Here is a 25,286-nt window from a genome sequence, read left to right as displayed (position 1 = left end):
TTTCCGGTGGTGGTTAGGGTGGGGAGAGGACACCGTCCGGGCTGGACAGGTCAGGAAGTCCCCTGGAGAGGGGACACCGGTGGAGCCAAGTGTCCACCACAGTCTTGCCTCTCCAGGACTGAGCTTGACTCTAGGAACCGAAAAGGAGGATAGTGGCCAGGCTGGAGTGTTGTGACAGGCTGGGTGGGGCCACAGCAGGGATCTCATTTTTTTTTTTTTTTTCTTTTAAAGATTTTGTGAGAGCCAGCAGGAGCCGGGGGGAGAGGGAGAAGCAGACTCCCCACAGAGGAGGGACCCTGGGATCATGACCCTGGGATCATGACCCGAGCTAAAGGCAGGCACCCCAAGGCTTTCATTTTTGTTCTCAGGCTGATGGGGAGCCCTGCTGGACATGTTCCCAGTACCATCCTGGCCACCAGGTCTAGAATGACTGTTGCGTGGTCTGGGTGAGAGAGGCCCGAGCCTAGAGAAGTGGGTGGTGTGGAACAGCGGGGGGGGGGGGGTTGTATGATGGCAAGTGCCTCAGGAGTGAGCCAGGGGCACAAGTGGGGAAGCCAGGCAAAAGAGCTTCCTCCCCAGACACCAGCCCTGGGCCCCAGGACTCCCATCCCCGTCTCCCTCCACCCTCCCCTGGGATTCGCTGTCAGTATGGAGATCCCACTTCTTGTCTCCATGTCCACTTTTCCCCTCCACTGGTCCAGGTGACCTGTTTTTGGCCACTTGCTGCTATCCTGGATGCACTTCTCCCTGAGGCCAGAATGAACTCCCTGCTTTGGTCCTGTCATGGGGGCCAGGTGATTGGGGGGGGGGGGTATCATGCTGTTTAGCAAGCAGGGTATGGCCTTAGGCTGTTTTCTGCAACTTGGAAGGAAAGGTCATTGAGGTTGTATGTGGCTTCCTTCCATCCTTGCCTCCCTGCCCCCACATTAGGAGGAAATGGGGAAGTGGAAACAGGAGGGTGGGTCATCCGTTTGTCAGCATCCTGACTACTCGAGGCTGGCCTGCCCCCCCCCCCGCTGCCTTGCACCCCAACATGCGTGCCCAATTTCTACCCTTCACTGGCCCCATGAAAGGACAGCCCCCCTGGATCTCTTCACACTTCTGTCCTCCAAGGGGGATAACCCCATCTGTTCGACCTGCAGTCCTTCCTCTAAGCTTCACAGAATGTAAGGGGGTTCTCACTGACTCAGCTCTTGCCTGACTGTCCAGTTTGGGGGGGCGGCAGGAGCGGCTTGTGGAGGTCCAGTCTGGAAGCCAGGCCTCTATGTTCCCGCCTCCCTGCCCCAGGCATCTACAGCTTAGCGCTTGCAGACTGTGTGCCCCCTGCTTCTGAACAACTGAATCTCGGGGAACCGAGTGTAGGTCATAGCCATGTCATTTAGGGTTCCCTGGGGTGGGGGATGTCAGTTGGTTGCCTAGTACCCCTTCCTTGTGGGGGATATCCACACCTGTTCCATGTGCCTTGAGCGGGGCTGCCACCGTGCACAAGTGGGTCATGATCAAGGCCTAACCCATCCCCAGCCACAACGATGCCCCAAGTGGAGGAGACAGTCTGGGGCTGGCTGTCAACAGCATCCCCGCTGTCTGAGGACGTAGCAGCACATGCTGGGAAGCAGTTCAGACAAGCGGAATCTTAAATATGTGTGAGCGCCTGGATCCAGCCGTATCTGAGGCTGGATCACCACTGTGTCCTGGTTCTGGAGCCACCACATCCCTTTCTGCTGGGCTGATGTCCTTGGAGCACAAGAGCTCTCTGCAGGCAGGCCCTGAACAGTGTGAATCGATGGAAGGAAGGCCCGACGTGCCGTTGCTGTGTGTGTGGACACGTACACGTGCCCGATGGCTGTGGGGTGGCACATCTCAATGCTGCAGCCCTGCATGCAACACGCGGATCTGGAGCCTGCCTCCATCACCAGAATCCCAGACAACCCCCTCCCTCAGGGAGCGGCAAAGTTACCCTCACTCTCCATTACACGGCCCTTCAGCCTTACTTATGTCCTAAGTCATCTTGGAGCTGTTCTTGGGACCAAGGAGCTGACCCTAATGGCCCCACAGCAGGGGGACACAGGGCCCTCTCTCCCAGAGTCACACCGGTGTCTGGTGGGGTCTGCACACAGCAGTGATTTAATGTGCGCTGGCTGGACCATGCCTGTGAAGTACTCCCACCGTTAGAAAAGAGGACACGGGTCCCTGAGAGCTCAAGGTCCTGACAGTAAACTCAAGGGGGGGGGCAGGGCCAGTCACTCAGCCCAAGGAGGACAGGCGGGGGATGTCTCGCCACCAGATGGCGCCTGAACCACCCAATCCCAGGCACCTCCCCCCGCAGCCACGTCCCAGTCCCGGTCTGGAGCCAATCTGTTCCAGGATCACAGTCAGCACCTCTCCACGCTCCAAACCTCCTCTCCCAGCCCTGGGGCAGGGAGGGTAGGGAGGCCGTGGACTCCACTGCTCATTCCCCTGCCCCACTGCAACGCTGGTGGTCCAGAGGAACCACCTGCCCACCTGAGCCAGTGTCCACAGAGGAAGATCTTAAGCAGGAGAGGCCTGGGAATGGAGGCCTGCAAGCAAGGACAGCCAGTCTGCGGCCGCCCCAGGAGGAACCCAGCCAACCAGCAGAGTGAAAAAGACAGCTGTATTTGATTTACAATTAACAAGATTTACAAAAGGGGGTGGGGGTGAGGGTGAGGGTGGTCCTGGCAGAGCTGCTCGGACCCCTCAGACCTGGGCCTCCAGGACAGCCTGTCTGACAGGCGCAAACCAGGACCCCTGTCTGCTGCGGTCCCTCTGGCCACCTGGGCCTCGACGTCTGACGTCCAGTTTGACCTTAGAGGTGGGGCCCATGGCTTGGAGTCCACCCAGAGTGCCAGCGCCCCACAGGGCAGGCCAGGTGAGGTCAGGAAGGCATCGTACCGCTTTACTCCTCCCGTCCCAGTGGGGCAGACAGACACAGTCTGGGCGCTAGGCCCTGGGGGCTGCAGGAACTCACCCCCCACCCGAAGAGGCCAAACCCAGAGATCTGAGGCGGCTGCTGGTGCTCAGGGACGGGGAGCTGAGGCCCAACGGCCCCCAGCGACCCAGTGCAGCGCCAGGGGCGTAAGGCACATTCGCGAATCACTCCGGAGGTGTGACAGACATCTGACGCTGGTTCTACTGGAGGGGCTGGTGCTGGCGGGCACCCGGCGCTATTGCTCAGGAGAAAGAGGCTACAGACGCCAGGCGCCGAGCCACACGCGGACGCCCAGGGGCTCTTCCTCTCACTGAGGTGAGGGCTCCCGCGGGCAGCCACACGCGGACGCCCGGGGGCTCTTCCTCTGCTGGTGAAAGGTAAGGGCCTCACCACTGGGGCCTCAAGTTCCAGGGCCGCCCCACGCCTGACACGGGGTGTCACACACCTGTGCCCAGAGACCGTGGCGGCAGAGGTCAGAGGTCTGTGACCTTGTTCTCTAGCGCAGCCGCGATCTGCTGGAGGCGGAAGGCCAGCTGCATCTTCTGGGCGGCGGGATCCTCCTCCAGGGCGTTGATGATCTGAGGGGGGGCCGTGTCAGACTGCAGGCCAGGGAAGGGGACCGCCGAGAGCTGCCTCCCCCGGGGGACACCCGTACCTCGTCATAGTACTTCTGCGTGTACTGGTAGAGCTGGTGCAGGGCCACGAGGGTGTTGAGGGAGTCTGTGTGTGCCTGCAGGCGTGGGGACGGGGATGCGCGTGTGACCCAGGGCAGAGGAGCGGGCAGACACGAAAGGGTCCCAGACATGTCGGAGGGACGGGGGACGGCCACAGATGGACATACTCCCCCATCCACACAGACACACTACTCACAAACCCTGTCCCAGGGCACAGCGGTCACACGCGGGGGCCGGTCCACCTGCCCCCACCTTCTGCTTCCCCCGCCCCACCCCAAGTAGTCTCTGCCTCACTCAGCAGGGGGCTTTGCAGGAACGGTGGGGGTGCTCCGTCTGGGTAGGGTCAGTTGGTGCAGCCCCGTAGCTCCTCTTACCCGGGAGATCTCTGCCAAGTGTGTGTTCATGTCCTGGTCGCTGACCTGCACCGTCTGTCTGATCCCCTTGTAATAACTGCAGGGGTGCGGGGGTACAGTCAGGGCAGGGGTGGGGCCCTAGGAGAGGGGTGGGGCATCGGGTCCCGGAGGCTGGACCTGAAGCTGCCCAGCAGGGCCCCCTCCCAGTCACAGGCCGGAACCACCCAGGGGCCCCTGGGTGGGGTCGAGAGTGGGCGCCCGGGGTCTGGCTGGGCGAGGGGGGCACTCACTCCTCCACCATCTTCTTGTACGTGGAGATCTCCTTGGCATAGAGCAGCTTGTTGCTGGGGGAGTCCTGCGGGGACAGAGCCGGTCACCCACCCGCAGGACAGAGAAAAGAAGGTGCGTGGGGGACAGAGGCCCAAGTGGGAGCCGGTCTAGCCACAGACAGGAGGGGGCTTCCGATTCCGTGGGTGCCACATGAAGCGAGGGTGGGGGGGGGTCCCAGGCTCTGTCCCGGCCCTCGACCTCCCACCTGCCTCCCTCCTGAGCCCACACCCCAAAGGGACCTCCTCACCCCATCACAGCCCTGGCTTCCCCCGGCCACACCCCCACCCCCACGGACACCAGGCCACACAGTCCCTCCCCGCCGGCAGGGCGCACTCACGCGGCTCAGCTTGTGCTCCGTGCGCGTGCAGGCGTCCATGAAGGTCTGCGCGATGACTGACAGGGAGGCGTCCACCACCTCGTGAACGTGCACATCGAAGATGAAGTGGGGGTTCTTGAGGATGTTCACCCAGAACCGCAGTGGTAAACTGAGGCAGAGCGACAGGGGTGAGGGGCTGCTGAGGCCCCGGGGCGGGGTGGGCGGCAGGACGGGGGAGCCCCCACCTGTTGGTCTTCCAGATGTGGATGGTGTCCTCATCCTTAATGTCGTGCTTCTCCGCCTGCTCGTCCAGGAAGTCGAAGAAGTACTTCACGGCCGGCGGCACTGCGTGCCCGGGCGCCAGCACGCTCTGGAAGAAGTTGTCCACGAACTGCTGCAGCGTGCCCTGCGGGGTGGAGGGAGGGCTCAGCACAGCCCGGCGGGCACTGCCCCGGTGCGGCCCGGCCCGGCCCGGCGGTGAGCGCCCACGCGCCCTGCGGCCCACCTTGACCGACAGCAGGCGGGTCAAGTAGATCTCCGTGATGGCCTTGGTGCGCTCCTTCTCCTTCACGCTGCCCCGCTTGGACCTGCCCTCGTCCACCTCGTCCGTCGGCCGCACCAGGTGCCACACACGGTTCTCCTCCTCCAGGAGGGCATGGCCTGCGGTGGGGGGGGGGTGGCACTGAAGGACAAGGGCTAGAGCTCAGCAACCCCCGCCCCGCCATGGCAGCACAGGGCGGGCACTGGTCCACACGGACCTCCAGAGCCCACACCGCACAGGCAAAAGGGTGGGGGATGGACTCACGCTCCCCAGGCAGGTCTGGCTGGCTGTCCTCTGGCTGTTGGGAGACTCCCACCGTGGACAGGATGAGAGTGGCTCCGTCGCGGACCTGGGGCACGCGGTCATGAGGGCGGGCCTCGCCCCCACTTGAGGCGGGGAGCCCAGCCCTCCCCATGCCCAGCTGTCAGCACTCACGTTGTAATGCATCAGGGTGTTGATGCGTTTCCATCGGCCCTCCCGCTGAGAGGTCAGGTCCAGGTCTGACAGGATCTGGGCTGTGGACCCAGGACGCCACTCTGGAAGGACACAGCCCAACACCTGGAGCCCGGCCACGCAGCACCCATCTCCCTCTGGCTGTCCCTCCACCCCACCTGCCCAGCCAGGCTCCGAGGGCACCCCTCCCCAGGGAACACAGGGGCCCTGCTCACCAAGGACCACGCTGTCAGCCTTAGGCCAGCGGGAGCATGGCTGCGTACGGTACACCTGGTCAATGATCTTTTCCTTGACCTGGGAGATGGTGTCGCAGTTGAGGACCTTGACTGGGACGGCGTCGGCCCCTTCATCCTGGACAATCACGCTCACCGTCTGCCGGAGGACACAGGGTGAAGAGCCAGCATGGGGGCCTCGCTCTCACTGCCCACCCATACGGGAGCAGCCTCGGGCCCCCACGGCCACACCCCCAGGTGGTGCAGTGGGGGTGGCTCTGAGCCCCCAGAGCACGCGGGGCGGCCTGGCCTGGCCCTGTCCCAAGCCCGGGCTCAACAGGACAGACGAGAGAGTAGCTCAGGGAACGGCTGAGCCCTGGGCTTCATGAGCCCCACGCCGCCTCCCCTGTGCACACGAGCTCAGACACACGTGGATGCCCGGGCCCCCGAGGTGCAGCTGACCAGGTGCCCGGGACACACCGAGGACACCCATGCGATGCTGGCTGAACCCAGCTGGGCCCACATGAGTCCATGGACAGCATCCAGCTTCTGGGACCAAGGCTGGCCCACAGCCTGGCAACACTGAGAGCAGTCTCTACGCCCCGCCCCAGCCCCCGGCCCCGGCCCAGGGCTCACCAGGGGCGCGTACTCCACGTCATCCCCCAGCAGCCCCGTGTCGTTGAGGGTGTATTTGGCCTTCTTCTGCACAGCGTCCACTGGCCCCTTCTCCACCTGATGCTTGATGGCCTTGAAAAGCTTATACAGAGGCTCGCCCGCACTATCCTGGACAACAAAGGGCATCTCAGCCACGGCGGCACTGACTCTGCCGGACCCACCTGGAGGCGCTCCACGGGCAGGTGGACGTGTGGGGGCAGGGCGAGGGGAGCACCCCAACCCTCCCCCACCCCCGGCCAGGCCACCCGGAGCCCACCTTGAGGTACTGGTACAAGCAGATGGACATCCAGTTGGACAGCATCCTTTCTACCACTGTCTCAGACCTGCAGGAGCACAGCGGGGTACCCGAGGGATCCCTCAGTGTCCCCGGGCCCAGCTGGCTCCTCCTGCACCCACAGCACTGCCATCCAGGCCCTGGGCCCCCGTCAGAGTGCACACACACAGCCTGGAGTGACCACGTGCTGGACTCATCATTTCACCCCACCCCAGCCTGAGGATCAGCAGAGACTGCCCCGCCCGCCGTCCCGCCGCCCCTCCGCCCTACCTACATCTGCCTGCAAACCCGGGATGGGCCTGCTCGGCCCCACCCTGCCACCCGGGCAGGGGCGCCCACACACCTGCGCAGCATCAGCTTGGGGTTCTTGGCCACCACGTACTGCTCCATGAGCTCCAGGAAGAGCGTGCGCATGATGTCCGTGTAATACTCCAGCTTCCCGTGCAGCGCCACCGTCAGCAGGGACGCAAAGTAGACCTTGGCGCGGGCTGAGAACTCGCGCTGGCTCTCCAGCGTGTGGATGAACTGCGAGGGCCGCCAGCCAAAGACCGCGTGAGCACCGTGGCCTGGTTTCCCCGCCTGCGGCCCGGGCTCTGCCTGCCCGCCACCCCCCCCCCCCCACCCGCAGGCCCGGCCCCACTCACGGTGACCAGGAAGGACTTGCTGTTGAGCAGGTTGGAGAACTGGTACAGGGCCTGTTCCACCACAGGACGCCGCGACTCAGGGATGTCCAGCCTGCCCGTGATCATCACATCCTTGTCGCCATCCTTGGAGGGCAGGAAGAAGACGCGGTCCGTGTAGGTCTTGTAGTCCAGCACGGGGATGCCCGCCTCGTGCACGTCGTTGGTCTGGTCCTCCATCTCGATCATCAGGTCTGGGGGGAGGCCAGGGTGAGCCACGAACCGCTGGCCACCCCGCCCACCTCTGCGGATGCAGCCTCTTTCAAGGCTGTCCTCCCGAGTGTTCTAGTCCCCAAGAGGTGCCCTTGGGGACCCCGGAGTCTGGGCAGCCCGAGGATCCCGCCTGCCCCTGCCAGGCAAGCCTACCTGTGAACTCCTTCTTGCAACGGTCGCGCACGCTCTCCTCCAAGCCCTCCAGCTGGGACTTGATCTTCTCGTATTCACGCTCTGCCTGTTGGCTCTTCCTCCTGCGGGCACAGGGAGGTTAACGGGGCCTGGTCTGGGTCAGGCCGCCTGGTGGCTCCGAGTCTCTTGTGTCGTGCTGGGTGTGTGGGAGGGGCTCACCAGTAGCAGTAGACGGACACAGCGATGACCAGCACCATGGGCACGATGACCAGCGGCAGGATGAGGCTGAGGGGCACGTCGCTCACCCGCGTGTCGTACTCCACGCGGCCCAGCACCCACTCTCGGGAGCCAAACTTCACCTGCAAGGCGGGCGGGCTCAGCAAGGACGGGTGTGGCTGCGTCAGAGAGCTCACCGCCCCTGGCCTGCCCTGGCACACTCCCCCGGGGTGCAGAGCCGCAGCCCCCCCACCCAGCTCAACCTGCACCACGCGGCCACACGCACAATGAACTCAGGCAGGTTATGGGTCGTGTCCCGCTTCTGCCGCCGCTTTGGAGGGGGCTGAACCTCCGGAGGCTCGCAGTACAGGTCCGTCTCGGTCAGCGTCTTCATGACGCAGCGCTCAGCGCCCACAAAGGCCTCGGCCTCGTGAAGCGTCATTGCCTTGTTCAGATTGGTACCCTGCGGTGGGGGCAGGTCAAGATCAGGGGCCAGGGGGAAGTCAGGGACACCGGGGCCGACTTGGCCCAGACCTCGCGCTGCCTCCCCTGCTGACCCCCCGGGCTGTGGCCAGTTCTCACCCGGGCATGGATGAGCTTGTTGACCTGCTTCTTGACGCCCCCCGTGAAGTTCTCAAAGGTGGGGTCGGCCACGTATTCAAAGGCACCGGCCTCGGTCCTGAGCAGGGCCCGGTGCCCGTCCATCTGGATGAGTGCCGTGAGATTGTAGGCCTCGGGCTCCTCGGGGACCGCCGGGGACGAGAACACGACCTTGGAGTCATTGTAGAATACATACTCCGTGCCCACGACCTGCAGGCCGAGCGAGGCCAGGCCATCAGGCCGTGGGCACAGGCCCTGCCCCTCCCGCCGCACTTCCCGAGGGGGCCGTGTTGGAGCTGGGTGTCCCCTGCCGGCACCAGCACTGACCGTCACGGGCTGCAGAGGTCCGGCCTCCCGCCGCCGCCGCCAGGACTGCAGGGGCTCTGCTATGACCACCATGGCGAATCTCTGGATCAGGCTGAAGCCCTGCCCCGTGATGTTGATGCTACGGCCACCACTGGGGACAGGGGGTGGGCAGAGCCTGAGTGGGCATGACTCAGCAAGCCAAATTCTGGGGGCTGGGGGAGGGCCCTGAGTCCCTGACCCCACTCCGCTCTTGGGGATCCATGCAGCTCTGAGATGGGACTGTGAGCATTGCCATCGCTTGTCAGAAGTGGGGGGGCCGCCCATCTGGGTTTCCAGGAGGAAGCTGATCTGGGGGTGCAGTGTGGTGCTCTGGAGGACCAGCCCTACATCGTCACAAGCCTAACAGGCAGAGAACGCCTGGGAAGTAGGGGAAGGGGGTGGGTGTGGTGTGGGGTCCCCGAGCTGGCACCACTGCCCCCGGGGGGACGGGGAGGCCACCACACCTGACGAAGCTTCGCAGCGGTTCGAAGGCCCGCAGCACTGGATTCTCGCGGTAGGTGAAGATAACACCAGGGCTGGGGACCCGGGAGCCCCCGTAGTAAATCTCCAGGGGCAGCTCCCCCAGAACCGACTGCGGGCCAGTGACACACTGGAGCTGCGCCCCAAACTGCATCCTGGGGGTGGGAGTTGCAAGTCAGTGTCGACCCCAGCCCCAGGCCAGGGGGTCAATGAGTCCCACTGCCCCCCCCCCGGGGCAGACTCAGGGTTCCAGCCAGGGAGCCCCAGCCCGCAGGTGACACCCACACTTTACAAGGGACGTCATTGAGGGTCACCCGCACATCTTCCTCAGAGCCTGTGTCCAGGTGGGTGCCATTGATGGTCAGCGTGGTGCCGCCTGCCTGTGGCCCCTGCTTGGGTTCCACGCTGAGGGGCTGGGGTTGCTAGAAGAGCACAGACGCATTCACATCAGGGCTGGGGCGTGGAGACCCCACCCTACCCCACTCAGCATGCAGCCCTCAGGGGTCGAGAGGCCAGGCCCTTACCTGGTAGGTGAACTGCACGTGGGGTGGTGAGTGACCCAGCTTCCCATTGACGTCCACCACGACCCCCCCTGTGATGGGCCCCTCGGCAGCCTCAACAGCGCACACGATCCTGGGTGATTAACACACAAGGTAGGACGCTCACCTGTGGGTGTGTAAGTCCTGGGCACCCACACTGCCTGGATCCCACCCTTCTTCCCCATCCACCTGGTCACCTGGCCCCCCCAGCCCAGCCAATGGAACCCAGGCTTCGAGCTGTCCGCTCACCGGGTGGACACGGAATAGCGCTCCGGCTCAAAGACGCAGTTCTGGCCCGCCACGGTGACGCTCCTGACGTCCTCTGCTCTGACCCCCAAATTGGACCCAAGGATGGTGATTCGAATGCCGCCACCCAGCGGGCCCGTCTCGGGATGGATCTGGAATTGGCAGAGTCCAGGTGACCCAGCGGCTTGGGCCGGTGGGGGTGCAGGGGGGCAGTGGCCAGGCCGGAGTCCCTCCCCGCCAGGCAGGTACAAGGGCTCACCCTGGTGACGACGGGCGGCGGGCACTCGGAGGTGGTGTTGCTGCAAAGCGCCTCGTACACACACCTGCCCTGCCCCGCACACCACACGCACTTGTACGCGGGGTCAGCCGCCAGGCACAGGCTGCAGTCGCTACGGCCAAAGGAGCAGTTGTAGAGGATAACTGTGGAGGAAGAGGCCGGCAGTCAGCGGGGCCACCCTGCTTCCTGCTCCCCACCCAGCCCCCACCGCCCGCCCCACCCACCTTGGAGCTTGCTGTCGACGTTCTTGTCATAGGACTTGACGTACAGGTGCAAAGGCAGTGTCTCGTTGGCGTCATGGGACAGCTGGGGGGACACCCAGAGACACACTGTACTCCCTGATCCCACCCTTGGGTTTGGCCCATGTAGCCCCCCCACAGCCGAGGGGCAGCAGGGGGAGGCCTCCAGGTGGCAGGAAGCGGGAGCCTCAGACATACGAAGGATCTCTCTTTGATTCCAGGAAGGCGGCAGGACACACAGACATCTGCACCCCCACCCCCGCCCCTAAGGCCCTTCCTCGGGATCCAGCAGCTTGGCCTGCCTGCCCTGCGAGCCGCACCTTTGGGGTTCGAAAGAAGAAGGTTCCCGGTTCCTGTGTGCTCACCGGCTCCTCAAACTTGAGCAGGTCACTGCCCACGTGCAAAGAGGAGCCCTGCAAGGCAGTGTGGTCAGGACACCCCAGACAGGCTTCCCACCCTGCCCTCCCCGAACCCTCTCTGTGCCCCACACCCATCGGTCGGCACTCCCATCCCAACCGATCACCGGCCGCTCCCAGACATACCCGTCACGGTCAACCCCGGAGCATGGCCCTGCTCCCGCCTCACCAAGTAGCATCCCAGCTGCCCAGCCACTCAACCTGCTTGTCCCCTGCTCTCTGCCTGTGTTCTCAAAGCCCATTCCAATGCCCCCACATTCCACTGGCCTCTTTGCTGCCTTCTGGCCCCAAATATATGCGGAGCACCTCCCCCATGTGCTGGGTCCCGAGCCAGGGGAAGCTCGAAAGCGCCCCAGGCACTTGGACTTGAGTTTTGCAGGAAAATGGCCCTGAACGAGCCCCGTGGACACTGCACCACCCCTGTGGCCCCTGCCGGCCCTACCCCCAGGCATATCTGCATTGGGCAGGCCCTACCCCCACGCCAGCACCCCACAAGCCCCTGCTACCTTCACTGTGTCCAGGTTCTTGCCCTGGAAGGTGACGTCCGTCTCGTGGTTCATGGGGATGACCAGTGGGCTGGGGTTCAGGAACTGGGGGCAGCTGTCCTCCTGGAGAGAAGAAGGCTGGTCAAGGGCTGCCCGGCCACAGCCAGACAGCCCAGCTCCCGCACGGTGCTCACAGCCCCTCACCATGTGGGCGCGGACGATGCCATCCTCCGGGTTGGGGGAGGCCTCCCGACACTCGTGGTAGCGCAGGTCCCACTGGCAGGTCCAGCGGTTGCTTGCACAGGAGATGCACCTGCAGGACAGGGTGGTGAAGAATGCGGCGGCCACAGCAGGCACTGGGCAGTGGGCACAGTGGGCCAGCAAGACACTCACGGCAGGTTCTCTGCCAGGCTCATGGCCTCCCGGCAGTCATAGAAGGGGTACAGGTGGGAAGTGAGGGAGATGCTGCCACGTCGGAAGACCAGCTGAATGTTCACAGCCACGTGGTCTGCAGACAGGAGATCGGCACAGCATCAGGCAGGGGCCTCAGCGCACTGGGCAAGGCTGACGTGGTGGGGGCAGGGCGGGGGGGCACCGGGCCTCCGGAGCCAAATCCTCGCCCACTCTAGCTCCACGGGCCCAGGGTGGACACCCCTGGTCTGTGACCTGCACTGGGCTCAGCTGGGCCCGCTAGCGCTCAGTGCTGGCTCCCCGCTCTGTGCTCCCGGACCCTCTCTGTCCCTACAGGCACTGAGGGTCATGGTTCCTCAGCGTCTGGGGCAGAGCACCTGCCAGCCCTGCCCTCACCATCAAGCCACCCTCCTGACCACAGTCGAGCTGGACAGGGCTGGGCAGCTGGACAGCGAAGCCCAAAGCCAGCCACCCCGTGGCTGCAGCAGGACGTGGCCCCCGCACCCAGGGCTCAGGGGGCCCGAATCAGAGCCGCCTGTGGGCCTCCATCTCGATCCGCCCGCGCAGGTGCTGTCTCCGCCGCGGCCCACACCCCTGGGACCGTATGGGCCCACGCAGCAGCCGCGTGGGGCCTCACCCTGGCCTGGCGGTGTGTTAGGAATGGTGCGTGGGGAGTTGCAGATGACGGCGTCCCCCTCCACACGGGCAGGGTGTGCCGGCGAGTCACCGAAGAGGCACAGCAGTTCATCTTCCTCGCTCAGGGCTGGGAGCGGGCTGACAGTCAGCTGCACCTGGTGAAAGGTGCGCAGCTCACACCAGGACCTCTGCGCGGGGCACCTGCCCGCTGTCCTGCTCCCGGCACCGCTGTGTGCGCACGAGCTGACCCCTCGAAAAAGACTCCATCGCACTGGGAACAGGACCCTTTGCGGGTACCCCAGCAACTCTGGAAGGGCGCCTCCCCAGGTCGCAAGGGCCAGGGGAACCCGACAAAGGAAAGGCTCCCCGTTCTCAGGCTCAGCACCAGAACCCAGGCCAGAGAGAGAGAAGACGCCACGGGTCTCCTCATCGACCCAAGATCCCCAGGCCAGCAGGAGCCCCACCTCTGCCCAACACCCGGCCCCTGCCCGCCCCCCCACCACGCACCTCCCCCTGGGCCCGTCGGCTCATGTTCTGGGGCTGGGCCCCGGTGATGGCTACACAGGACTCGTCCCGGCTCCACAGCCAGTGGCCGCTTTCCTCAGCCCGTGAGCACTCGGCCCTCCTGGTGCATCTACAGGGGCAGGGGGTGGCCTCAGTCCTGGCACCAGTCAGCCATACCCCCAGGCCCCACGGGACAGGGCCGAGACCCCTGGAGTCCCAGGCACTCACCGTCCCTCAACGACGCACCAGCCGCAGTAGGGGTCCTGTGAGCTGTGGCACTGTTCGCAGGTGGGATAGCTCAGACAGTCCTGCACGGGAAACCGGAACACCTGAGAGCAACAGGACGGTGAGTGGGACGATGGCAGCCACAAGGACCTGCCTCTCGGGCCCCGGATAGTCCTGGGGAGTCACAGGCTTGATCCCACATTTATATCTGAGCCTTAAAAGCCTGATAGCAGGGGCGCCTGGGTGGCAGAGCGGTTAAGCTTCTGCCTTTGGCTCAGGGCGTGATCCCGGTGTTATGGGATCGAGCCCCACATCAGGCTCCTCCGCTAGGAGCCTGCTTCTTCCTCTCCCACTCCCCCTGCGTGTGTTCCCTCTCTCGCTGGCTGTCTCTATCTCTGTCGAATAAATAAATAAAATCTTAAAAAAAAAAAAAAAAAAAAAAAAAAGCCTGAGAGCAACACGAGGCTTACAGGCAAGGGTCCAGGAGCAGCTGCCCTCCAGACTCTGAATGGGCCTGCCCTGTGGCTATAGCCGGCCCGGGATAATGTAGAACCCCAGAAAACCATGGGGGTTCTGGCTGTGGTGGCTCCCCATGCCAGCTCAGGCCCTTGAGCCCCACTCCCCGAGAGAGGCACCTGGCCGACCTGGGTACTCCGAAGACCACCTTGAAGGGCTCTCATACCAGGCCCCCAATAAAGTGAGGGCCTCGCCCACGTCCCACACTGTCTGAGCTCACAGGGCTGCACGGGATCCCTCCCGCCAGAATGGGACTGGGGCAGGACCACAAAAACGAGTGTCAGACCCAAGGAAGGCACTAGAAAGACACAGGATCAAGATGCCACCGGAACTCTTGCTGTCCTCCTCCGCACCTCTCCAGGCCTCTCACAGTGGCCTGGACCACTGCGGCCCCTTCTGCAGGGGCTCCACAGGCCCACCTTGTCCTGGGTCATGGCGTACAGACTGGCCAGGTCCGGGGACAGCACCAGGTCCCGCCTGATTCTCTTGTTGATCTCCACGAGGATGGAGCCGTACTCCGAGGAGCTGCCATCCGGGGCAAGGTACACCTGTGGGCACCAGGGCAGGCGCGTGATGTGGGGGTCCTGCGCGGAGAGCCCCCTGGGAGCCGCCCTACCCCAGCCCCAGGCCTCACCTTGAGGACCCGGCCATCGGAGGTGCCCAGGAAGGCGACGGTGTGGCCATTCTCAGCGGTCACCGTCACGGCTGTCAGGTTCAGGCCGCCACGCTGCAGCACGGCCGTAGTGGTGAGTCCGTCTCTGCTGCCCAGCGGGTAAGGCAGGTGCTCAGAGCCACACGGGAAGCTCTCACTGGCGCCCTGTGGATCGTGGTGTCAGCTCTGGGCACAGATCCCTGTGCTCTGGACGGCCTCCCCACGGAGCTCCCAGCACTCATCGCCCCCACCTTGTCCCCAGGACCAAGGGCCACGGAATCAGGACACCGTCCAAGTAGGCACTGTGGCACGCCCGACACCCAGCATGGGCCTGCCACCGAGCAGACCCCTGGAGGAAGCAGTGCCCACACGCGGGACCCGACCACAGTGACATCTCCTACGCAGCCCCCTCAGCGGGCCCTCACGAGCTGAGGGGTCAGGGACACAGCCCCATGCAGCGGCAACACGCAGACCCACACGGAGGCATGTGGGCCCAGCCTGTGGGACAAGGTGCTGAGGCCACGTACCAGGCCGTGGCCACCACACTGGATGTCACCGTGGAAGGGCTTGTAGAAGGCGTCGCGGCCCGCCTCCCGGGTGCCCGTGTAGCAGGCATTGCGGTTGGCCTCCATCTTGGCATGGACCTCGTCCAGCGGGAACAGGCAGAGGCCCGCACGGGGTCCCCCACCACTCCGGCCATCCTTGCTGAAGACGGCATACAGCACCCTGCTGGAGCTCAGCACAGCCACAGAGGCCGCCAAGCAGGTGCCGAAGGCAGGGGCCTGGGGGTCGCTGGGGTCGCGGCACTCCAGGTCCATCTCCAGGTAGGAGTAGTAGAAGGGGTCTTGCTTGCACATGCGGGCCAGGAGCGTGCGGTTACGGGGCGGGTGCTTGTCCTGCTGGTTGAAGACGAAGAACACATACAGGCCGTCCTCAAAGGCAGCCACGAACTGCTGCGTGTTGGTGGACAGGTATCCGGCCTTGTAGGTGGCATGGTCCGTGTAGGCCTCGAAGGCCTCCCTGCCCTCAGCCCGGTCCAGCAGGCGGGTGCTCACGATGATGCCGTTGTCGTGGGGCCCGTTGCCTTTGCCCACGAACAGAACCCTTTCGCCACCGGGGCTCGTGGCGCTCACCAGCCCCACCGTGGTCACGCTCTCATCGTTGCTGGCCACAAAGGACTTCTCGCCGCTCCCGTCCTCGTAGAAGAGGCGCGTGGAGATGTTGCTCAGAGCACGCAGGGCGCAGATGCCCTTGAAGAGGCTGCCGCACTCGACGAGGCGCTTTCCGGGCGGGTCGAGCACCAGGAGCTGGTTGACGTTGTCAGTCGGCACAGCCTCGTGGCACTGGCTCGGCTCGATGGGCGGTGTGCACTTCTTGTTGTCCAGGGCCGGGCCCGTGGCCGCCTGCTGCTCCAGCTGCAGGTCCGCACTCAGCTGGTAGAGTGCATTCACCGCCCCCAGGTACACCACGCCCGACGCCTCGTCCACGACCAGGTGGTTCAGCTCCGTGTCGCTGCGGAAGATGTCCAGCTTTCGGGGCCGCAGGCCTGCACCTGTGCCCGCCAGGCCTAGGAGGGTCAGGGCCCAGAGCTGCAGAGCCATGGCCCCTGGCACCCTGCGGGAAGAAAGAAGGGTCAGGGAGATCCAGCTTGGAGGAGCCGCCCGTGCAGAGGAAGCACCCCCCCCTCAAGGGCCTCTCCAGACCCCGCCCAAAAAAACAGAACACAGGCCAGTGAGGGTCAGGGCCGCACAGGATGCACCAGGAGTGCCCGGCCCCTTCTCTGCCTTCCTGCAGGTCTGCCCAGACCCACCTGTCCTCCCCCTGTCCAAGGAGACCGACTCCCAGCCCTTCTCAAGAGGTTCAACCTACAGCCCAACCTAATGACCACGGGCCGGCCACCACCACTGAGTGCAACGGGCATGGGTGCGGCTGCCCCTGAGGACTCTGCCCTGACCTCACCTCCGGGCTCTCAAAGCACCTGCAGGGCACCTCCAAGGCAACGGAGTGTCTCCTCCAGTGTTCCAGGCAGTCACGCATGTGTCCTCCCCACACCTTATGAGCCCAGGGCTCCATAAGCGCCAGAGCACAAGCCCGGGCTGACAGGGCACAGGCCCTGGACATGCAAACAGCTGACCACACACCTGTTCCACACCTGACTCTCCGCACACGGTGCGAGCGAGGAAACCAATGGAAAGGGGGAACCGGCGGTGTGGAGTAGTGAAAGCACACACTTATTTTTTTTAAGTAATCTCTACACCCCACATGGGGCTTAACTCACAACCCCGAGATCAAGAGCTGCACACTCTTCTGACTGAGCCAGCCAGGTGCCCCTGGCACACATTTGCTTACATTTGCCCGCCAGAGCCACCCGGGCCACAGTCCAGCCCTGCGTCCCCATCCACCTCCCCTGACCTCCAGGGGCCCCGCCCCGTGAACCAGCAGGGGGCCAGCAACAATGCACCACCCTGCCTCTGCTCTCCCCAGGGCGGACACTCGGGTGTAGGCTCGCAGGAGGCAGGACCCTGGGAGGAGTTTCCAGGATGCACCGACTCCCTGAGAGGGGGAGAGCCTCGAGTCTACAGGGGTGCTGCCTGCAAGGCTGGGGAGGGCCGAGCCGGTGTACAAGTGTCTGAGCACATCCTGCACCTGTGCAGGCCCACTCATGTGTCCATGTGTAAGGGATGAGCTGCTAAAGCCAAGGGGAGACCGTGTCCCCAAATCAGAGGACCCAGAGCATATGCGGTTCTCCCTCCCCAATGCAGGGACACAGGGATCTCGGGGAAACTCGGGCCGTTCTGCCTCTAGGCCTCTTCCTTCTTGGGGCCGTCCCAAGCCTCCCACCCTGGTGACCCTGCTCTGTCCTGGTCAGAACCCCCTATACCATCCTCTGCTGGCACCCCACAAACTGCCCTCTCCAGAGGCGTGCATGAGTGCTCATCCTTGCAGCCACCGTAATCCTCCCGGAGGACACCTGCGTCTGGCGTGACATTTGGGACGTCCGGCATTGCCCTATGCCTGAGTGGGAGCAGACCCAGATGGCAGAAGGGAATGAGGGGCCCGACCCCAGTACAGCCCACACTGCACTCGCAGAGCGCTGGCCCGCCCTTTGTGGCCTCCTTAAACACCACCTCCCCGAGTATGCGCTTATTCCCTCGAGAAACAATGACTTTTCTATGACCCTGTCAGCATCCTGACCTGCCCCCTGTCCTGTCCACATCGTCCAGGAAGGCAGGAGAGCATCTGCGCTGCTCCTTGGCCAGAGGAGACAGTTCTTTGGAGCACTGGCTCTGGGCAACGCTGTGTTTACTGGAATGAGTTGGCTTTTCTTTTGGAACCTGTGATTCTTCCATCAGGCTGACTTCCTTCTTTGCCGGGGCCACGAGGAAGCCCCTGCCCCGGCTGTGGCTCTTTTCAACCCCCACCCCCCACCGCCTGCCGACATCTCTCTGTTCTAAGAATCCACGACCTCCCTCAAACCTCTGGAGGAAGTGTAACTGAGAAGCAACCAACTGACAAAGCCCTCTCTACCTCAGAATCCCTGCAGGGCTCTGGCACGGGCACGACGCAGGGGCTGGGGAAGATGCCCCACTCAGTGGGGCAGCAGCTGCGCCTGCAGAGAACCCCCACCCTGTACTGCAGAGCAAAGTTCTTGCCTGGCCCCGGCCCCCTCAGGTCACTCCTCACTAGCCACTGTAAAAGGAGCCACCCACAGGTCAGCCGGAGGGTGTCCAGAAGGGGAGACAGCAGGGACCTGGTAAGGAGCCCCTCACTGCCGGGGGCAGAAGGCTGGGCAGTACCAGGGTGAAGTGAAGGTAGCCCAAAGCAGGACGGCAGGAGGCGCGCCAGGGTGACCTCTGAGCGGGGTCACCAGGCTGGGGAGATGATCACGGCTTTAGTCAGAGACAGGGAGACTTCACAAGCCCTTCAGGACATCCCACTGAATGGTAGGGGTCCCACCGCCAGACTCCTCTCCTCTGGGGGATCCCCAGGCGCGGAGCCGGGCTGTCCCTGAGTCTGAGACTGCGCAGAACCAGACCAACCAGGCCCTGGCCGCTCGGGCACCCGCGGGCACAGTCACTGCCGTGGTCCCTCCCCCGTCCCTCCCCGGGAAGGAAAGAGCCGCAGGACCCGCCCCCTCGCCCATCCCCCGCCCCCGCGTTTAGCGCTGCGCCGGGGCCCAAAGTCCACTCTGCGGCGCCGGCGAGGGCGAAGGGGGTGGGGGCGGGGGTGGGGGCGGGGGTGGGCCTCCTGGACCCTCGGCCTCGTGCCCAGGCTGGCCCTCCCCCACCGGCCCCGCTCACCCGCGTCCCCGCGTCGCCGCCGCGACCCCGGCCCCTCTCGCTCCCACCCGCCTGCTGGAGCGCGGAATGAATGGAATGTTCCCGGGGCCCAGGGAGGGAGTGCAGGCGGGCGGGGACGGGGCGCGGGGGCGGGGCCGGAGCCCAGGCCACCCCGGCAGCGGCCGGGATCGCCCCACGTGGACCCAAGGAGGCCAGGGCCCCTCTGCTGGTCTGCAAGCGGGGCCAGGGCTTGAAGACACAGCTGACCAAGTGGGGGAACTCTTGGGGCACTCCTGTTCTGAAAAAGCTTGTCCTGGACCCTCCCTCAGCCTTGCCCTCTGCCCCAGAGCCCCCCAGGTCTGGTACACATCTGCCCCTCCGGTGCTGTGTATGTCATCAAGGAGAGCTGGACCAGAGCCTGCCACCGGCATTAAAACCAGCCCAAATACCATGTGCCGTCCACCACCCACGCTCCTGCCCCAGGACCCCTCTGGGTGATGTGCAAAGGGAGACTTCAGTCCCAGTGTCGCAAACTCACCCCCCCACCCAGGCTGAGCCCAAGTCATCCAGGGTGGCAGGAGGGACTTGGGTCACACTCCAGAGGCAGCAGCCTGCCACCCTCCCCCCCTTCCTGGATAAACAAAGCCTCAGGTGACCTGCCTGGCCAGGTCCCTGAGCAAAGGGTGACCCACCTGACCAGGGAGAGCAAGTCACTGTGCCGACAGGCGCCAGGCACAGCCAGCAAAGCTTCCTGCCGCTAGTGTTCCTAGTGTTTCTGGAACTGGCGCTTCCTGTTTTGAAAGCAGCCCTAGGACCCCTGGCTCACCGGGGCTGGCGGGGATTTCCTCAAGGGCATCAGACGGCCTTCTTCCTGGCTGAAGTCTGGAGGTGCACTTCCAAAAAGTTGCACAAACTCCAGCCTGTTGCTGGCCCAGAAAATGTCTGGACAAGCACTCCTCCCCCAAGCCCAAATTCCCAGTCCTCGTGTTCCAGAATCCAGCTCTCCTGCCAGCCTCGCGGTGGAGCCCCCCCTCCCAAGGAAAGCCGGTCTCAGAGAACTGGGGGCAGGAGGCAGGGGGACTGGCTAGCAGTGGCCCCCATGGACAGGACACTTGGGTTTGTTTGGGTTTTCCTTAAAGATTTATTTATTTGAGAGAGAGAGAGAGCACGCATGTGCGTGCACACCCGCTTGGGGGGCAGAGGGAGAGGGAGAATCTCAAGCAGAGCCTGACACAGGGCTCAGTCTCGCGACCCTGAGATCATGACCTGAGCCGAAATCAAGAGTCAGAGGCTTAACTGACTGAGCCCCCCATGTGTCCCAGGGCACTTGGTTTGTGCATACTGGGCCCAGACAGACCAGAGCCTCAAGGTCACCACCCACAGCCAGCGGAAGGCACCTCCAGCCCCACTGTCTGTGAGGCTGTCACCCCCCACTGCCTTCCCCAGGTGGGGCCCAGCCTCCACTCACCGAGGCTCCAGTAGTCCAGCTCAGTCTCTGCTCTGGGCCAGCATCGAGATTCTCTAGGAAGCAAAGGAGAGTGGTCTCACCACAAGCCTGGCCTGCCTCCACCTCTCTCCTCTGCTCCATGTCTGGGGGGCGGGGAGCAGCTCAAGGGATCCCAGCTGGCCTTTGCCATCCAAAGGAGACCCCCGGCCTCCTCTGCCTCCTCCACCCTAACCCTCCCTCACAGCCCCTCCCTCAGACAGCAGCCTCCAGGTCCCTTAGTCCAGCACCCCGACACACACACACCCACTGGTCTTTCCAGAATATAAGCCCGACACACCCCTCTCTCTGCTCAGAAAGGCCTGGGGAGAAAGGGGCGAGGAATAGCTCCCTTTCATTGTAAGTCTGCTGGTACCATTGGCCTTTCTTAAACTAGGTACATATATTTGATCGAAATATAAATTGCTTTCTGAAAAATAAGCATACCCATGACCCCCAAATTCTACTTACTAGCTGTGTGACCTTGGGCAAGTTACTTCTCTTTGCCTCACTTCCCCATCTGTAAAATGGAGACAGTCCTGGTGAACTCCCCCAGGAGTTTGTTAAGGACTAAATGATTCATTCAAAAAAGCCTCAGGAGACCTGTTACATTGTAGCACTCAGTAACACTACCTATTGTAGCCTATCGTCTCCCATAAATACCCACGTCTGTCGGCGGGGGAGACCTTGCAAGGATACTTCTTGTCATGGTTTATTACGATGAAAATGTAGCAACCGCCAGCATCCAACCAGAGGACCCCCCCCCTCAAAAAAAAAAAAAAACCCAACCAGGCCCACGCAGGGGGGTGGTCCCTGCTGAGTCCCGCGGAGCCTAGATATATCAGGAATGGCCGCGGAACAGGATCCCATGTGTCTCCAGGGGTGTGTGTGTGGACATCAGTTTAATTGCTGAAAAGTTCCAGAAGCTTCCTTTCAAACTGAAAATAGTTGTAAAGCCTGGGGGCAGGGAGGAGGGGACTGAGATAGCAAAATAACTTGATTTACCAATTTTTGGAAAAATTGTGACGAAGAAATATTCACACATTGTTTAAATAAAAAGGGGTTTATACCTAATGATAATGACTGCCTCCCCTCAACCCCCTCAGCTCCATTCTGCTTTAGGATATGGCTTCCTGTACTCAACCATGGTTCCCGGCCAATCCCAGCCACTCTCCACATCCAAGGGTCAGCCACTCCTGACCTCCCCTTTGGCTCCCAGACTGGCTGCCCCCCGCCCCTCACCACTGTGCCTCCCACACTCTCCTCCCCACCCCCATCCCACAGTGCCCCGTGCAGCACACTCTATCTAACATGCATTCCTGGAGAGCAAGACCCAGGACAGGACCTACGGCAGATCCAAGCGAGACCAGCTGGGGCAAGGAGGGCAGGGCAGCAGGCATGTGAGCATAGTCCGAGGGGCTCAGGGCTCTGGGAGCAGGGATGAGGGGTGTCCTTTTGCCAAAGGCACTGAACGCAACCTTTGTGAAAGGAGCAAGGGCCACTCCACAGGCAAATTCAGGGGCCAAACCACTGGCCGTCAGTATGATGCAGTCTCTTGAGAAAGAGGGGGCTAGCCTGGCCTGGAAGCTGTGGAAACCGCACCGGGGTCCACACAGCACACGGACTGAACAGTTCACGCAGACCACCCACCTGAAGGACAGCATGCCAGCCTCCGCGTGCCCCTATGCCTGCTGCCCAACCTCCATCTCGCCTCTGAACTTCAACCCAGGGCTTGCCTTTGAATCCCCAGCCCCCAGGCAGAGGGGGTGTGTGTCTGTCTGTCCGCTGCAGGCAAAGCGAGGCAGGCTGGCCTCTTCCCGGGGACACCCTCCTCCTGAGCCTACACACCCTCACCCGCCCAGACGCCACAGGCACACACACCCCCTCCAGGGACCTGTCCTGAGTGACCCACTGACCACGCTGGGTCCTGCTCTCAGACCCTCGCAGAGGCAGCCCACTGACTTCTCCCAGCATCAGTCTCCTCCAGCTAGAACTTCCCGCAGAATGAACCCTGGACCTCTCCCTTCCTCAGCCACCGCGTCCTGGCGCTAGTTTCCTAACTCAAGGATGCCTCTCTCAACCACCTAATCCTGCCCCCAGCTTCCCCCATCTTGCCCATCCTTCCCCCAACCTGCAGGCTTTCTCGCCTCTCAGGAAGGTCACTCCCACTTCCCTCAGAAGGAGGCACACACCCAACACGGCCACACGCAAGAGCCTCACGGGCACGACTCTGGAACCAGACTTCTGTGTTTTGTTTTTGTTTAAGAGTTTGTTTTTAAGTTCTCTCTACACCTGAGGTGGGACTTGAACTCACAACCCTGAGATCAAGAGTTGCACGTTCCACCGACTGACCCAGCCAGGCGCCCCTGGAGCCAGACTTTTGGATTCAAACACCAGCTCTCTGTCGATTTCTATCTTGGGCATGTGGGTTATTTACAAAGCTACACCGTGCCTCAGTTTCCCCATGTAAAATGGGGGTAATTGCAACATGGATCTCAGTGAACTGCCATGACCTGTAAGCAGATCCACGTGTGGAAATCCTATGGCTGTGCCTACAGCGGCGGTGATACTCTGGGCGACTCTGAGATGTCTCTGCTTTTGCTCTGCCCCACACCTTGCCTAGAAAACGACCCATCCCTCAGAACCTCCAGATACACACCTGACCTGGCCCTGCAGGACAGGCACTCACCCTCTATGGTCTACGGTCTTCACTGACGGGCCTGCCTCGAGCAAATCTGAACACAGGAGCTGGCCGGATGGGCACCTGCGGGCCTGAGCCCAGGGAACCAGGAAGCCAGCGGCATCACAAATGGAGGGGCTGAGGGGCGCCTGGGTGGCACAGTGGTTAAGCGTCTGCCTTCGGCTCAGGGCGTGATCCCAGCGTTATGGGATCGAGCCCCACATCAGGCTCTTCCGCTAGGAGCCTGCTTCTTCCTCTCCCACTCCCCCTGCTTGTGTTCCCTCTCTCGCTGGCTGTCTCTATCTCTGTCGAATAAATAAATAAATAATCTTAAAAAAATAAAAATAAAAAAAACAAAAAAACAAATGCAGGGGCTGAACACACGGGTGCCCCTACTGCGGAGCCCCAAGCCTCACACGTGGCACTATTTCCTCCCCCAGCCAGAGAGCTGCTGGAGACGGGCACTGCCTGGGAGCCTGGGCCTCTCCCCCACCCCTCGGCCGGAGCAGGAAGCAGTCCCTTGCCAGATGGGTCCCTGTGGCTCCCCAGAGGTTCTGTGTTCCCCTAAGCCACAGACAACGGGCCCCTTGAACGGGCAGGTTCTGCACCCTCCCACCCCAAAAAAGCTCAAAAGAAGGTAAGTAAAGAGGAAGGGCAGAGTCCTCACTCCAGACCAGGCTCCAGAGCTGGGCCCTGTGGTTTCCCCTCCGAGCCCTCGGCCCCACCTGAGGGAAGGCTCTGTCTGGGGTAGCGGCCAGAGCCGGGGTTCTCTCCAGGCCACTGTTCTCTAGTAAACACAGACGACCCATTTCTTGACGCTGGAATCAAAACAACCCCAGGCCCAGGGGAGGGAGGGTCCAGTTTGGGGGCTGCCCCTGGCCAGGCCAGCCAGCTTGCGAGGAACCCGGATGGGGCTGGGATTAGGGTTAGGGCTGCCCGGAGACCAGGATGAGGGCTCAGGCACACGCAGACCCAGAGAAAGGGAGGATTCGGGGGGAGGTTCAGGGCCAGGTGGGGATACAGCCCACCGCCCCCCGGGACCGCGGGGGGTGTCCTGGCACCTTGTGGACGGCTCTAGGAACCCCCGGTCGGGCGGGGAGCCAGCCTCCGGGCGGCAAGGCGCCACGTGAGAAACCAGGGAGTCGCCCCTCCCCCGCCGGGCAGCTGGCAGCCAGGGGACCAGGCCTCAACTCTCCCGACGAAAATGCAAATCTGCAATTAGCGGGGAGCGTTAAACAAATCAGAGGAAACAAAACAGGCCGAAACGCCGGCAAATCGCCGGCAAATCGGAGCCTCGGCTGTTTTCAAAACAAGCGCGAGGGAGGGGCGCGGATGGGGGGGTGGGTACCTGCCCGGGAGGGGTGGGCGCCCAGCGCGCCCCCGGGACCTCCGCGGTCCTGCGCGCCCGGCCCCGCCCGCCTGGTGACCCGCGTCAGACTACGGCTGTGGGTGGGGGGTGGGGAACCGCCCGGGCCGCGTCCCCGCCGGGCTCCCCGGGGCGCGCGGGATGATCACCTGGGAACGGCCCCGCGCCCCGCGCGCACCCTGGGAGGGGAGCACGTGGGCGTCGCGCGAGCCTCACCCGGGACCCAGGACGCGCCGGCGGGTCGGACAATGACGGCGGCGGCGGTCACGTGGGCACCGGGAGGCGCCGCCGCGGAGCGCTCACCTGGGGTCGGGCTCAGCCCAGCGCACGACCGGCCATTACCTGCCGTAGTCCTTCTGGCCCTGTGGGTCAGTCCCAGGGCTCGGCCTCCCCCTTCGCTGCGGGTCCGTCACGCACCACCTTGGCCCTAGCAGCAGCCTGCGTGACCCCGACCCGGGCGAAGGCTGAGCTCTCCCGACACAAGCACCTAGGGCAGGGGCGGGGCGTGGTGGGGCGGGGCGGGGCTCTAGGGACAGATTGACGTCGTAGCCTGAGACTTGCGTCAGCGCCACCGGAGCGTCCCACAGGACCCCCTCTCCACCAGCCCTGGCTCCTGGGGCCAGGTTCCTCCTACCTGCCTAGACTGCGGTTGGGCAGTGGCCGGGCTGCTTTAGTTTGGACTCTGGGTCTCTGCACGAAGTCACCCCTGGCTGGTGGCAGTGAGGAGGTCACGGCCCAAGACCCAAGGCTAAGGAGAGTGTGGCCAGAGAAACCCCAGCCCCTTCTGCTCCCATCCCCCTCCCACCAGCCTCCCACTCAAGCTTCTTATGCTCTGGTCCCCTGAGTGCATCCAGGACACCTCTCAGCAACTCTGTCTGAGGCCCGAGGTC

General features: G+C 63.4%; 1 protein-coding gene across 10 annotated transcripts in view; it reads right to left on the bottom strand.

Annotated features, from left to right (window-relative positions):
* Window positions 1-2,613: 2,613 nt before the first annotated feature.
* PLXNB2 (plexin B2) overlaps window positions 2,614-25,286 on the bottom strand; it is a 29,757-nt gene continuing 7,084 nt past the window's right edge. The window contains exons 1-38 of one of the 10 annotated variants that reach the window (XM_087868584.1): window positions 24,700-25,160; window positions 20,822-20,870; window positions 20,336-20,388; window positions 15,115-16,201; window positions 14,570-14,752; window positions 14,355-14,483; window positions 13,423-13,523; window positions 13,198-13,324; window positions 12,692-12,845; window positions 12,037-12,151; window positions 11,848-11,956; window positions 11,665-11,766; window positions 11,063-11,155; window positions 10,728-10,809; window positions 10,486-10,646; window positions 10,230-10,378; window positions 9,966-10,074; window positions 9,727-9,863; window positions 9,426-9,596; window positions 8,944-9,073; window positions 8,599-8,826; window positions 8,303-8,479; window positions 8,020-8,159; window positions 7,822-7,922; window positions 7,420-7,649; window positions 7,119-7,300; window positions 6,758-6,824; window positions 6,463-6,609; window positions 5,830-5,986; window positions 5,597-5,697; window positions 5,426-5,510; window positions 5,126-5,280; window positions 4,866-5,026; window positions 4,642-4,789; window positions 4,265-4,329; window positions 3,996-4,071; window positions 3,603-3,677; window positions 2,614-3,525 (exon numbers count right to left, since the gene is read on the bottom strand). In XM_087868584.1, coding sequence (XP_087724710.1) covers window positions 3,421-3,525; window positions 3,603-3,677; window positions 3,996-4,071; window positions 4,265-4,329; window positions 4,642-4,789; window positions 4,866-5,026; window positions 5,126-5,280; window positions 5,426-5,510; window positions 5,597-5,697; window positions 5,830-5,986; window positions 6,463-6,609; window positions 6,758-6,824; window positions 7,119-7,300; window positions 7,420-7,649; window positions 7,822-7,922; window positions 8,020-8,159; window positions 8,303-8,479; window positions 8,599-8,826; window positions 8,944-9,073; window positions 9,426-9,596; window positions 9,727-9,863; window positions 9,966-10,074; window positions 10,230-10,378; window positions 10,486-10,646; window positions 10,728-10,809; window positions 11,063-11,155; window positions 11,665-11,766; window positions 11,848-11,956; window positions 12,037-12,151; window positions 12,692-12,845; window positions 13,198-13,324; window positions 13,423-13,523; window positions 14,355-14,483; window positions 14,570-14,752; window positions 15,115-16,188 — 5,526 coding nt within the window. In that variant the 5' untranslated portion in view covers window positions 16,189-16,201; window positions 20,336-20,388; window positions 20,822-20,870; window positions 24,700-25,160 and the 3' untranslated portion in view covers window positions 2,614-3,420. Of the gene's footprint in view, window positions 3,526-3,602; window positions 3,678-3,995; window positions 4,072-4,264; window positions 4,330-4,641; window positions 4,790-4,865; window positions 5,027-5,125; window positions 5,281-5,425; window positions 5,511-5,596; window positions 5,698-5,829; window positions 5,987-6,462; window positions 6,610-6,757; window positions 6,825-7,118; window positions 7,301-7,419; window positions 7,650-7,821; window positions 7,923-8,019; window positions 8,160-8,302; window positions 8,480-8,598; window positions 8,827-8,943; window positions 9,074-9,425; window positions 9,597-9,726; window positions 9,864-9,965; window positions 10,075-10,229; window positions 10,379-10,485; window positions 10,647-10,727; window positions 10,810-11,062; window positions 11,156-11,664; window positions 11,767-11,847; window positions 11,957-12,036; window positions 12,152-12,691; window positions 12,846-13,197; window positions 13,325-13,422; window positions 13,524-14,354; window positions 14,484-14,569; window positions 14,753-15,114; window positions 16,202-18,888; window positions 18,910-20,335; window positions 20,389-20,821; window positions 20,871-23,039; window positions 24,326-24,699; window positions 25,161-25,286 lie in introns of those variants that run through there. The other 9 variants (XM_087868587.1, XM_087868585.1, XM_045815424.2 and 6 more) reach the window with 9 other exon arrangements.

The sequence above is a fragment of the Ursus americanus genome, chromosome 17, assembly GCF_024610735.1.
Source record: "Ursus americanus isolate L20-20 chromosome 17, mUrsAme1.1.p, whole genome shotgun sequence".
NCBI lineage: Eukaryota > Metazoa > Chordata > Mammalia > Carnivora > Ursidae > Ursus > Ursus americanus.
Note: the sequence above shows the minus strand (reverse complement) of the source record. Positions and strands in the feature narration are given on the sequence as shown.